Genomic DNA, 14228 nt, shown 5'->3' on the forward strand with positions numbered 1-14228 from the left:
CCGAGGACGCAGCCTGGCCTGGCTGCCCGGCCCCAGGGCTCCAGTCTGCTCTGCGGGCAGTTTTGTTCAGTTATGCTGGTTTTCGGCAGCCCAGCTGACTCCTCTGGGAGTCACGGAGCAGCTTGCGACGCTGCTCTTGTCACACCACAGAGCAGAATYTGCCACTTTATGAGGAAAATTCAACCCGCTGTCCCAGTCTCACCATGGACAAGAGTGAATCCTTGTTGTGCACCTCCGGGAGTTTGCTGGTACCCTGGACAGGGACTAACCTGAAGCCAGTGCTCAGGCTCAGCGCCCTTGATCAAAAGCAAGGCTGATCCGTAGCATCCCGGGGGACTCCCTGTTCCAGGATCTTCCACTGTGCATTTGGACAAGGCCTTTGATTTCCTGCCTTGCTCTCAGAGTGAAGTTTTATTTGTAATAGAAAGAATAGGGGAGAAAAAGGCTGGATATCTCCTGCTTAAAATACTTAACAGAAAGGTATTTGAATCCGTGCTGAAAAGTTAGGAATTTTATGCCAGCTAAGCGGAAAGGAGTTATGYGTAACAACCCAAACTCCTTGCTGTACATTTACATCCAGGGCGATCTGCGTCACACTCAGCTTGCTTGCTGAAATCAAAGAGATAGCTGATGAAAAGAGCAGGTGCAGTTTAAAAGGGGGTTTAAATGATATCCTATAACACACCACTTACATTACCCACATTACTCTCACTTAGATGACTAAGTCTGCTCTCCTAATTACCCGAGAGATGACTTTGGTTGAATATAATGTACCTAGGAATTATTAGGCTGTCTCCAGAACGTTACAGACTGTTGAAACAGAAATCTCCGATACTTACCCTCTGTGCAAGCTGCCCTGAACAGCGTAAAGCGGCGAGGATGAGTGGTTAGAGCACGGCCTGGGAATGAAGGGACCTTGGGGGTACCACACACTTGGCCGTAACTCGGCTTCAGATAACTCTTGTCACCTCATGGTAATTCCACTACCTCATAAATGAAATGGGGAGAGCATTTACTCACAGCTGTGTCTTTGAAACTCTTGAACAGGAGTTGCTGTGTAAATAGGAAATACATAATTATCATAATTAGAACAAAGCTATAATCATAACCTGTTGATTATTTGCATTTTTTTGTATAATAATATGACAGCAGAATTTATGGCTATTCAGAGAAAAAATAAAAGGGGGATGTTTTTCTTGCAAAACATGAGTTCCCAGAGGGATGCAAAGTCAGGGAAGGAAACAAGGAAGGACACCTCTCTAGAGAACAAAAAGTTGGAACACTTAATGTTTCATGCATGAAAGGAAGAGATTGAAAGCAAACCAATAGTGTTTGGAGAGAGAGGACACAGCTTAATACACAGGAAAACAACATGAAATTGTTGAAATTACATTAAGAAATCATGATAGATGTTTTGGAAATGGTTGTATGTCAAAAGAATCCCTTTTGTTTGTATTCTTTTTCAGCATTTTAAGTCATTGTCTTAGTCTTGTCCTGCTCCCTGGTGGAACACTGATTCAGAGTACAGAATAATTAGATGAACTGGGGCTGTATAGAATAAATCTAGGCGGTTGCTTCCGATTTATAATTCTGAGCCCATAGCATCAATGGCATTACACCAAACTTAAAGGATTTCCATTAAGTGAATGACAGGGGTGAGAATTTCTCCAATACAGAAGAGTTCATCCTGTGTAACAGTGAAAAAACCCTGCAAGAGCCCAGGATGGTAGTCATATCATAGATCAATAAAGTCAGCTCATGATGTAGAGCAAAGCCAAAGAACAAAAAAGCATCAAGCGTACTTTTTCTGTCTTTGTAGTCTGGAGACTGGAGTGGAGAGTTTAAGTACTACTTCCACGYTGGAGATGGCTTCATCCAGAAGACAGGGTGGCAGGTGCAATATTCCAGTATAAAATAAGAGGGCACCTGCCGGGCTCAGTGCAWACTCCAAACACTAAAGATAAAAGAAATAGGGGCTGCAGCCCCTTTATCCCATTATACCATTGGAGATTAATCTATGTAAATGCCAAGGGCTGCAGCTGTGCATAAGATGTCACTGAAGGCACAATGGCAGGCTTGAATGCCAGGCTCTTACTCATTCACCAAAGTAATTCATTTCTCTATTATATAAAATGACATAACAGAGCACAGTGGCTTAGCCAGTGTCACGGGGCAGAAGGAAAGGGGACTTTGGGCACAGTGCTAGACCCACAAAGTCTTGAAACCTGTGCCACCCAGCACTGAGGCACAAAACCAAGCTGTCCCATTGCCTACTCTGAAAGGTTAATAGCGGGATTTAGCAAAGACTAAGCAAAGACAGCACTGTGTTATTTCATCTTCATCATTTTTATAGTTCATACTATAATCTGTTGCAGCATGTTTTATTTTTATAACCATAAAAATGGTTATTGGACATGTTTATTGTTATTATTGACTTATGAAATCCGTGAGCCTCAAGCTTCTTTAATATGTTAGGAAATCATTTGTAACAATGATTCTAAAGCACTTGACAGTAGAGTAAGACTAATAATAATAATAATAATAATAATAATAAAGATGGGTGGAAGAAGGAAATCTGTCATCCTGAGAAAATAAACCAGTGATGATGATAAGGAAGAATCAGAAATAGAGACAGCAGCATTCTCTCGTTATGCAACAGTCCTGTTAATCTTCATACACGCTAGCACTGTTCTGATGCTCCCTGTACAGAAATGCTTGTGCCAGACCAATAAACTGTAAAGAGGGTCTGATTTCCCTGTGCAGGAAATCAACTATAGTCCAACTGTGGTGTATTTTTAAGTAATGCAATTTCTATATTGTTACTCTTACTGAAGAACTTATATTAAAATGTAAGCATAGAGTTTTTCTCAGCTTAGTGCTTTTCATAAAATTGCAACAGCTTAAGCATTAAGACMTAGAAAAAAGAATGTTGTGGTGTTATACAGGCGATGCAGGCATTTGTTAAGGTGGTTGCATACATGAAGCAGCTTTATATCCATATACCATATGGATATATATATGGTACCCTGTCATGCCTGAGTAATCCACGTGTAAATTGCTGCAAACTGACTCACAGCACTTGGAGACTGGACAGCAGCACAAGAGACAGTGAATGCCGSCACTACGGGATTGATCAGCCATCCGGTGCCATGCGGATAGCGCTTGTTCACGGAGGTTACAGCCTTCCGATGAGTAACCACAGCAACGGGTCTGCTGAGCACCCTCGCAAGTCAGGCTCGTGTCAGCGTCAATAATTAAGTTACTTTCCTCATATGCAAAGGTAGTAGATACCTACAGTTTGGAAGGGATCTCTGATAATAGAAATACTTTAAAATGAGAAATCAAAGTAAAACAAAAAGGTCCTTTTGGTTCCGTCACTTCTGAAATGATAGGAAAAAAAGATAATTTAAAAGCACTAGCTGTAACTGCATATTTCTTTCCCACTGATGAGCCCAAAGTCACATAAATAGCCTTGTCCATAGTGCACAACCAGATAACAGTTAATAGGCAGTGGGGAGAAATAAAAAAGCTCCTCATGTGGAACATTTCACAGTTCAAGGAATATCTGSGTGTGCTATTTCTTCCATATGCATGTTAATAAAGAAATAGCACCAAACAACTACCCAGCACTTTATAGACTCCCTTATTGCAGCTGTGGATATCAGCCAGGAGAAGCTGGATTCCAGCCTTTCTATTCCCTCCCCACCCCTACTCATGCCCAAGTGTAGATTTTTGCCTTCTGTTCAAAGGTACATCACTAGCCTTATCCTTCTAAGGAATCAAAAAGGTCAGAGTTGCTGAAAGCAAAATTCAGCAGATCAGCAATTTCTTTAGGCCCCTACTAGTCTTTAGGCCATATAGATTCTGTACCTAGAGATGGATATTGGATCGCTAGTAATATTTTACTTTGGATGTAAGGAGTGAAAAGTTGCCCTTTAAAAATATATCCCAATGAATTAAAGAGACAGAGCTAAGCCACATCATTTACTCTCAGAGAGACAGCAGGCCAGACGCAAAAGAAACAGGTACTCCTTGCTCATCTTKCAGGGAAAGAGGCAGAAAGAGAAACATCAGCTGCTTTAAGGAAACTTCAGTGTCAATAAAATGTAAGAGGATGGGACTGGTTTAATGCTTTCAGTCTGACTGTCAGCTGGGGAATCAATTATCCTGTGTCATTTAATCTCCTTAAGCAGGCCATCGCACAACCAGAAACTAGAAGCATTCAATCTAATATGAACAGCAGCTTTTAATGATGGTTAGCATCAACTTCACGGATTTTAAAGCAGAGGAAAACATACACGGGATATAGGGAACCCTGAAGGGTGGTCTGCACTGATACCCAACAGCCAGATCCTAGTATTTTCAAAGTTGCTGTGTTCATTATTATTTACTTAATAGACATGCACAGTAGTTACAAGCAAAGGAAAAAAGTGTGACACGTGCTGGCGGTCACGTACAGTCCTTCCAACTGTGCACAAGGACAGTAAAAGCTCCGGGACACAATTTCTCCCTGTTGCCACTCACGCAGCTCAGAACAGCCCTTGCAGCTGCATCGCACGAGGGGAAAGAAAGACAGAGCTTAGCAGTTGGGAGAACTTACACCTAGACCTGCTCCCCCAGACATAACGTGTCAATAACAGATTTTTTTTGTTTGTTTTAATTTTTAGAAAGCCTGAAAGTTTGTAAAATAAATCAACAGAGGTTTTGGTGCATCTCCAGCAAAGGCCCACCCCAACTGCATCTCCTAGCCCAGGTATCAGGGCCTTATAGAAACTTCAAGCAAAATTATCAGATATGTTGCAAGCTACCATGTCCTTTAGCAGCAGACCTCTTGGCTGAACTGAGCTCTAAACATTTCCCCTCATTCAGGCTGGCAGAGGCACCACAGACCTGCAGTGAAACCCGTGAGCTCCGAGGGCAGAGCCTCTCCGAAGAGAGCGGGAGCCTGAGGAGGCTCCCACCAAACACTCCTCAGGGCCCCAGAGCTGGTAGCGACTGCTCCTGCCCTTGAAACAGATATAGAGCTTCCTACYGAGCTCCCAGCTAGCCTTTCTTGAGTGAAACCGTTGACATAACCAAGCACAAATACAAAAATAGAAGCAGGATAACTAAGGAAAGACTATTATTTGTCGAGGAGCCATTTTCCCTATGTACGGGGAGAAAACTAGGGCACAGAATGATAAGCATCATGATTAACTTTCAGGAGAGACTAAAATTATCCAGGTTTATACAAATATAAGCAGTTTTTGTCTTTTTTTTTTTCACGTTACCAAAAGTGATTCTGTGATGGAAGACATGCATGCATTTTTTTCCTGAGGCTATGACCCCGAGGAACTTGACTGCTTCTTAAAAATACAGTGTCCCCTGCTTCTTAAAAATACAATATTCTGACAACTTCACTACTCCTGGAAGTCGGAATTCTGGTAGTAAGCATAAAATCCGTAGAGAAACTCCTTGAAGCAGTGATTTCTGACCAAGTCAGATCACTATCCAGCCTTATCGCTTGTGTTTTCCAAGCCTTTCTCCGCCCAATACACAAAGGACATGGTTTGGCTTCCTAAACCCTTTGCATTTCTCCCATTGCTCGATGCACTTCCATCATCTTTCATTGTCCTTCCCCCAGATTTAGCCCTTTACCCAGAACAAAAAACTCCATCACGTTGATACTCACCTGCCATCCAAAACCAGCATTTCTGGATGAAGGGAGAGATTTCTAGATATCGAAGAGCAGAGTTTCTGGGTCTGGGCAGCAGATGACAAAGATAATTGTAAATTAAAGACAGATTTGTACCACATTATTATACTTGGCAAACATGGCTTGGGACATTTTGGTTCCAAATGTCACAAACAAGAAACTACGGTAGCACTTTATTCAATGTGTACTTAACACTGCAGTTTTTTGACCTTGTCATGCAYGGGGCTCACCAGAACAGGTCCATCCATCCGGGAATGCCGCTGAGAGCACAAGGAGAGAGGCAGGGAGGAGCAGAGAAAGACTGAAGACCCGGTAATGTTATTTTTTTTTTTAATTATTTTCCAGCACTGTGTGCCTTGTCAGTTGTTCTCAGAAGAAGAAGAAAGCTTTAAAAAACATTTCAGGCTATGAGCACCAGTCCTGACGCATTGCCAGAAGGTATCTTGTGTCACTGCCTCGCGTATCAAATACTTTCAAATGAAATGAGTTCTGAAGGCTGCTCCTGCACCTACAGGAGGCAGCGGCTCCCCACTTAACTGGTAGGTTGCAGCTCTGAATGGCAGGCTGCAGTTCTGCAGGTATTTTCCTACATAACCACAGAACGATAAGGAACACTTGAAGCAGGCTACAAGCTGCAAGAGGATGATCCTGGAGATGCTCTTGTCACTGTTTTGAGCCATTTTCAGCTGTTTAAGCACTGCGTTTTGCAGACAAGCAGGTGCGGGGTCGCCTCTCTGTGGGAAAGGTGCTGGGTTTGCGCCCAGGCTGGCCAAGGTGCTGCAGAGCGGCACCGAGGAGCCGACGCTCCTGCCGCATCTCCCATGGGATCGCGGCAGGCGCAGCCAAGAGCAGCACGGGCAGCACGCTGGTTGCACCCTGGTTGCACCCCAGAAACGCCGCAGTCTTCGCAGGCTTTGAGGATACCAAGTTGTAACATGAAGCAGCTTTTCAACCCTGTTGGTGACTGAGCGCTGGTGAAAGCCATTCTTAGTTCCATTTCAGAGATTTTGCACAGCTACCCAGAGAAACAAGAAGAAAACAACCTCCTCACCTACGCTAAATCTGCACGCGGTGCACTAGGTAAGCATTTGTGCCCCCCAGCTTGAACACACTGCTGTCATTACTAAATCAACTGGTACAAGTTTTATTTTCATAAAATGCTTTAAAAAAAATCTAAGTGGAAATACAATCATGCACCATTATGTTTCATTATGTCCACTGACTCCTATTTAATACAAAGGAAACAACACTTAGCTCTTCCTGTACACGTGCATTAGGAACCCTTATTTTGGTTTACCTATTTAAATGCTTGGCCAAGAGATCAGTGCTAAGCTTTATTCCGTGCTTTTATGCTTTCATTTCTAAGCCAGCTGTTCAGACAGCTTTCATAAATACCACAAACTGATCTAAAACCTCGACAGATCCAACCCAGGCCTCAATTCCTGCCTCCCGAGCAGCACCCATCCCACAGTTCCTCTTTTGGCTGGCCAGGCACCTGCCTGCTTAAATAACTTTAAAAGTCAACTTCCTATGCTAGCAGTTCTCCTTATCCAAGGCTACAGTAGTTCCCTAGACTCCCCCTGCAGTTAATGGGGAAATACGGATGCCTCAGAGTGATGCCTATCAGAAGATAACGTGATCAATATAAAKGGGATGAATCTTGCTCGGCCTCCCTCAGCATGGGTCCATGCTCTGGGGACTGCAGTGGAAACCAAGACACGCAGCACAAAACAAATACTTGCAAAGGGGGTTGTCTGACTTCAGCTCTCCCAAGGCTCCGTAAGTGACGAGAAAGCGGTGGGGAGTAAAACAACGACTTCTAAGTGGAGGATTTGTAAGCAGAGGTAAGTAGGGAGTGAGTGTTCATTATTTTCATAGCATAGAGATCAAGACACGCAACACGTTTAAAACAAAAGGAAGTACTTTCATACAYAGTTCTACGTGAAACTCACCACCAGATAACATTGTGGAAGTAAACATGAGAGGGTTCAAGGAAAAAAAAGGAATTGAAAAGTTCTTGAAACAAGAATATGTGGCCACAATTGTCACGTCAGATAGGCTGTAAACCACAAAATAAGAGATGCTTCAGAACAAAYGACTTTCCCCTTCCCCCCCATAAAGAACGAACCAATCTAGCAGGAAACCCCCACTCCAAAAGCTCACTACACACCTGAGCTCATTTTTACTTTGCTCTCCCAAATGTTCACTAGTGACCACTGTCAGAGAATAGGCAGGAATATCACCCATGCACTACAGCACACCTTACTCATTTTCAGGTTACAGGATTTCCTAGAATGTTACTGACATGGGGAAAAAATAAAAGCACACAAATAACTCTGGCATTTAACTCCTACTTTGTTCAAATCGTTAAAAAAACACACAATAATTACCATGGTTGGTAACACACTCCCTTTAGAWGGGCAAAATCAGCAGCTTTGTACAGCTTTGCATCAGTTGCTAAGCTGCAGGAAGAGATGCTGATGCTTTCTAGTGTATCTGTCAAAAAAATCTTCAGAAAGAAGTGAACTGCGCACACTGCTTTTCAAGCAGCGACTTACACAAAAATATGGCCAAATAATTAAACCACAGTCTAGCAGATATGCATTAAGTACTCCCGAGAAATGACTTCAACACAAATGCACACACACAAACAGAAAGGCACTGAACTGGATTTTGATTTTCATAATGTTTGATATCTGGAAAGCTTGTTCCATTTCTGAAAATAAGTTAATACAAAAGTTTTTTTTTTTAAAAAAAAAGATATGCACATTTGCTGCATTAACAGGTACATTTTCATATTTTAAAATAGTTTAAACATTTACACATAACAAACAAGTTCTCTTTAATATAAAAAAGTGGGTTTCTGCCACCAGCAACTGTCAGCTTGAAAACCATGAATCAACAAGATGAGAAAACCAAACATTCTCCAAGTCATTGCCATTTCTGCATCATAAGAAATTATGTCACATTTTTCTATAGCTCATCATGCTTGTAAGTGAATTCCCTTGCAGAAATAAATCCATCACTGTCTTCATCTTCTTTATCAAATATGTCTTCCACCAAAGCATCATGCTGGGTGTCATTTACCACTGCTCCATGCTTTTCAAATTCTTTCTTCAAATAAATTTTCACCTATTGCAAAAGGCTGAGTTAGTATTTGACAAGCTTACAAAGAATTGCACTATTGCAGAGTAAGAGAGGCCACACAGTTTGGGATTGTAGTATTAGACAACGGCTACATTCCTTTCCAGGCCACTTTCTAAACAATGACAATTTTCMAATTTCCAAACAGATGTCATAGTCCTGTTCAGACTCCTTAGTAATAAGAGGTGATACAACTAGCAACTAAGTTGCCCTGGCTTGAGTGTATCTGATTGAAAGATGATCAAGGGAGAAGGAGGTGGAGAAAACTGAAAGGCAACAACTGCAAGGCTCATCCCGCTCCATCCCATCTTAACTGTCCAGCAAAGGCTTCTAGGGCATCTTCTCRTTCATGAACAGAATATTAACAGTTAGCCTAACAGCTCCTTGCTCCCAGCTACCTATCCTGTGCGTTACCCTGTAGCTAACTGCCTTAGGTGCTGTTAATGTAGTACCTACTCTTGCTTGCAGAGTTGCTCTATGGATAGCAAGTACGGCCTGAACAGGAGTGACCAAGGGATAAAGTGAATTGCAACTTGCATTGATACCACTTGACACTTCACCTAGTGCTAAAATCTAACTCTAAGCACTCAGATAAGCTTAGCTTGTCTTATCTTCCCCTTTCCACTATCCTATCCTGTAGGGCTGTTAGCAAGGAAAGTAATCCACTTGCCTCTTGCTTGGAGAGCCTCCAGTCATCATTAAGATCCATCTCTTGGAATGATTCATGAGATCTTGGTCCATTCCTAATTTCTAAAAGGTCAATGTTGAATATCAGCGTGCTCTCAGGTGGAATTTTTCCTGCCCAAAATGTTAAACATGGAGACAAGTTAAAGACAGTTACACATTCAGTGCCATGCAAAAGCCACGTGCCTCTGAGCAAAGTTCTTCTAGTCTCACCTGTTTTGAAACACTGCTGTTGGAACTACTGAGGCCAGCACCTGCAACAGTGAGCACTGCGACTACTTCAAACTGTAGCCTAGGGTTCAAGGAGCCTCTACAGCACAGAGGCAGGTTTAAATTTCACTAGTTTTAACAGAGATTATTACCTTTTGCATATAATGCTCTGCCACTGGAGGAATAAAATAAACAAACAAACAACAAAACCAAAACTTTTCTGTGGAAAAGGACAAAGAGGCTGAAATGCTGTCTGCATCCTGCAGCTGTCTTAGGGCTGCTTCCCCCCATACTAAGTAATTCCAGTTGCTCATGTCCTGGCTTTACAGCTGTGTGTTATTCCTTCTCGTTAATGACTGAAGTTACTATCAGAGACCTTTTAGTACATCACTTGGCCCACGGTATGCAGAGGCTGAATAGAAGTAAGTATATTTCCACACTGGTTGCCAGCATTCCAAAAATATTTTTGCACCTTGAAAAGACGGGCAGAAGAACTAATCCTCACATACTATTTTGGAGCTGTGATGTTAAATATACCCTGAGCTACAGCAACAGGCAGGTTTTAGATTTACATTTTGAAGAAATAAGCAGATACTTCTGTGAACACTGCCCACAGTAACCTTCTCGGGGTCTGGTATGCAGGTGATATTTCTGAGGGTTGCAAAATAAGGCATCTGATTCATCATTCRGGTCAGCCAGCAATCAAGGCACCGGGACAGAGGCTAGTGAAGTCCTGTGTGTTCTGAGGAAGTGTGGAGAAAATGAGATAATTCTGTCTSTCTTCCAGGTCATCACTTGAAAATAGCAACATTCAGACAAATACTTCGAAGTCTTCCTAAAAAAAGCAGTTTCTTAAGCAACCAGCAATATTCACTCTTTCAAAGTTTCTGCCTTAAACATGTGAGCTTGCAAGATTCTGAGAGCTAACTGTAGCACTTTGCATATTAATCTAGGTAACTAATTCTCTAATATTATGCTAGTAGGTGAATACTGAGAATTTATACATATATTTATATATATATATATATTTTTTTTTTTGTGGAGAAACATACAGCTGTGCCCCACACACTGACAACTGGCTGTCTACAAAAAGTTTCCTGTTCTCTGCTGGAAGCAAAATTACTTCATATACAACATTCCTGTGTTCACCACCTAACCACTTGCTGAATATTTCTGTAAAAAGCAGGTTTGTGAGAAAGAGTACCTGACTCCATCGATTCTTCTTACTTTATAGAGCTTGCCTGGAAAGTTTCAAAACCTGCTAACCTCTTAGACCAGAACGAATAACAGTAAAATACATGGGTAAAAATAAATTAAAATAAGGGGAGGACTTGAGGTGTTTTACCTTTTCCCTCTTTTCCATAAGCAAGGGAGGGTGGGATAGTTAACTTTCTCTTCTCTCCCACACACATGTCCTTCAAACCTTTATCCCAGCCTTTGATTGCTTCCCTTATGCCAAGTGTAAACCACATGGGCTGACCATTGTTATGCTTGTGGCTGGAAAAAAAAAAAGGAATACAACACTTAGTCTTTGAACAGCAAGCTCTATATGAAGAGCAGACACAAAACAAACACAGTTGACAGTTATGCAATAGAAATCTTATTCAGGACCTTGGCATTTCTTAAATGAAAGAAGATCTAAGCCTTTAAAATCTTTGAACTCACATCCTGCATGACACCATTGCTAAATCAAATAGCATATACAGAGCACACATGACAACATCGAGCCACTTGGATCCCACCCTCATTTCCCTGATCACTCATTTCCACAGACTACAAAAGCAACCCTRCTTAAAACATACATTCAAGGCTGTGTGCATTCCACAGCAAGCTGCAAACTGAGACCAGTTTCTAGATCTCAGCCACATTTACACTTTACCCCATCCCATGCACTCAACAACCTCTCTTTTTAAAACARTTGTTAGAGGAAAAATGTGCACACAACAAAGTTAGAAGAATAAAGATACATGCAAAACACTTAGCTTGAAGAGGCAGCCCACCCCCCTGTTCTAGTTTCACCGAGTGGTGACACAAGGGCTACCTCCACCACAGTGGCAGTAGCATAAATTTGACTACAGCCACAAAGCTCCCTTTACCAGTCATGCAAGAAAGGAAACAGCACTTACAGAAGTTAGCCRCGAAAACCTAGATTGTCACTAGAGCTCCTTTTAGAGAGGCAGGTTAGCTACAAGAGAAAATTAGTGAGATTTTAGTTTAAATTACCTACAAATGAGCAAACATGCCAAACACAGCCCTTTTGTATGCTTTCTACAAAGCAGACTTCAGGCACGGTCTGTGCAAACTTGAGTGTTTTCCCTGTCTCCCACTGTTAACACCTCGTTGATGCTTCCAGGAAAGGAAACATTAGCAGGTCTTTGCAGGCTCTTAAACTSCTTTGAATATCTTGTTCCTACTTCTATTACCTGGTATGTTGATTTGCCTGCTCCGGGGCAGGTGAAGATGCCATTTCAGCACAGCCATGGTACCATTCTACAAGTACCATCGTGCTGGTGGCTTTAGAAATACTTTTTCCCCCTTAACTAGAGGCATTTGTCTCCTCCAGAAGTTTTCCTGAGAAACTAGAAAGAAATTTGTAGACAACATAAAGTATGCACCTAATAAACCACCTATATGAAAACCTGTATCTAAGTTGTTTATTTGAGAGGGTGTCTACCACCTCCATTAAAGTGTGTGTGTGTGTGTGTATATATATATATATATATATATAATATGTATATAACTTGCTTTCCATGGACTAACCAGAAAGTAGAAGCTAAATAGAATTCAGCTTTGAGCCTCACTCTGGCAACAGGGGGGAAATGAATTTTGCTGTGTTCATCTGTAACAGTACTGCAAGTCAGCGCTTCCTCAGCTCTTAAAACGTAAAGACAACCCAAACTTCCCAGTGCTAGCACAGGGTAGATGTAGTGGGCAAAGGGTTTCTCCGAGAAGCTTGTTCAGCATCGCTAAAAGATGTATTAATCCACTAAAAGAATAAGAAACGGGGGTAAGTTCTGAATAAGGATGCATTGCTTTTATTTCCTCCCACCTCCCCATATTCTCAGCACACATATGAACGTATTTGGGGCTATTTTTTAATTTAATTTTAAAACTAAAACACAACTGGATTTCAAGACYGTTTTGCAGCATGGTCGCGGGTCGCACCATGAGGAGACACCCACAGAAGAGCTGTTATAGGTTTATGTAGCTGTTATAGGCAGAGATATAGATGTATATTAAACGCACCAGCCCCAGCTCCAAGACAAGGCCTCCGGCGCGAGCGACTTACGTGGAGTGGAAGAGGGAGCCATCCCTCTCCAGGAAGCCCTCGTAGTGCACGAGCATCATGTCGCCCCACTTGCTCCTGCGGTGGCACAGGAAGGGCTTCTGCAGCACCTCCACCTTCACGTCAGCCGCGGGGATGAGCGCCGCGGCCGCGCAGCCCAGCACGGCGCCCAGCAGGGCCGCGCGCAGCGCCGCCATGGCCGCCCGCCTCAGCGCCTCCGCGCCGCCATGCCCGCAACGGCCCTAACGGCTCCCGCAACCGCCCAGCAAACGTGGCACCGGCCCGCGCAAGCTGGCGGCTGCCGGCTTCAAAGCGGGGCAGGACCAGGGCCAGAGTACACCATCTGATTGGCTCGTCTGGGAGCAAGCATAGCAGAATCGGCAATCTATTGGGACATGCTCTTGTTTGTCATCCGGTCTGACCAATCGGCAGCAGAGCTCCRCGAGGATTCCGCGGAGGCGGTGGGCAGGCCCAGGAGCTCCAGGAAGCGAACGCTAGCGAGCCGGGCAGCCCCGCACAATAGAGCCGGCTCCTGCCGGCCGCCCAATGGGCAGCGCCCGCCGGCAGCGCGCGCTCCCATTGGCTGCGGCAGGCCACCTGCTAGCGGAGGCGCGGCGGGCGCCGCCCCGCCCGGGCTCGCCCGTCACGTGGGCTGCGATTCTCGGAGCCGCCTACGCCCGCGTAGCGCCGCGGGGCCGTTGCTCCGCGCGGCCGCTGCGCCACGAGCGTAGCGGCGGGGCCGCGCCGAGGGCCGGGCGGGCGCGTGGCGCCCCGCCATGGCCCTGGGCGCCGGCGGCGCCGGAGCGGGGCCGTAGCGCGGGCGGCGCGGGGCGGCGCTGCCGGGGCCCGGCCGCGCTGCATGGGGCCGCCGCCATGGAGGGGGTGCTCTACAAGTGGACCAACTACCTGAGCGGTGAGTGGCCTCAGCCCGGGGCGGGGGGCGGCTTCCCGTAGCGGAGTGAATTCCGAGAAGTTAGAGCTGCTGCGCTGGGGAATTCGTCGTGCTAAATATATGTTACGTGCGAGCGCATGCGTTTTATATAAACACACATATATATTATGTATATATACACACACACAAATGTATGCATTGCTCGCTGAGGTCGGCGCGGCCCCGCGGGATGGCGGTGCCTTCCCGCCCGTTTGTCCCCCCCGCCTGTGTGTTTTGCCCCTTCTTTGGTTTTTTGTTGGTTTCTTTGGTTTGTGGGG

At 44.2% G+C, this 14228-nt stretch overlaps 2 protein-coding genes across 4 annotated transcripts in view; one reads left to right on the forward strand and one right to left on the reverse strand.

Moving 5' to 3' along the window:
• Positions 1-8530: 8530 nt before the first annotated feature.
• FKBP14 (FK506 binding protein 14) lies at positions 8531-13246 on the reverse strand. Its single transcript, XM_026050812.1, has 4 exons — positions 13023-13246; positions 11079-11230; positions 9510-9637; positions 8531-8827 (listed from the first exon to the last, which is right to left on the reverse strand). Exons 1-4 carry the CDS (start codon positions 13214-13216, stop codon positions 8669-8671), a joined length of 633 nt encoding a protein of 210 aa, XP_025906597.1. The 5' UTR covers positions 13217-13246; the 3' UTR covers positions 8531-8668.
• A 637-nt stretch (positions 13247-13883) lies between these two features.
• PLEKHA8 (pleckstrin homology domain containing A8) overlaps positions 13884-14228 on the forward strand; it is a 24918-nt gene continuing 24573 nt past the window's right edge. For all 3 annotated transcript variants that reach the window (XM_026050808.1, XM_026050809.1, XM_026050810.1), the window contains exon 1: positions 13884-13932. In XM_026050808.1, coding sequence (XP_025906593.1) covers positions 13893-13932 — 40 coding nt within the window. In that variant the 5' untranslated portion in view covers positions 13884-13892. The remainder of the gene's footprint in view (positions 13933-14228) is intronic.

Source organism: Nothoprocta perdicaria, unplaced genomic scaffold, assembly GCF_003342845.1.
Source record: "Nothoprocta perdicaria isolate Ctin4 unplaced genomic scaffold, notPer1 scaffold_70, whole genome shotgun sequence".
Lineage (NCBI taxonomy): Eukaryota > Metazoa > Chordata > Aves > Tinamiformes > Tinamidae > Nothoprocta > Nothoprocta perdicaria.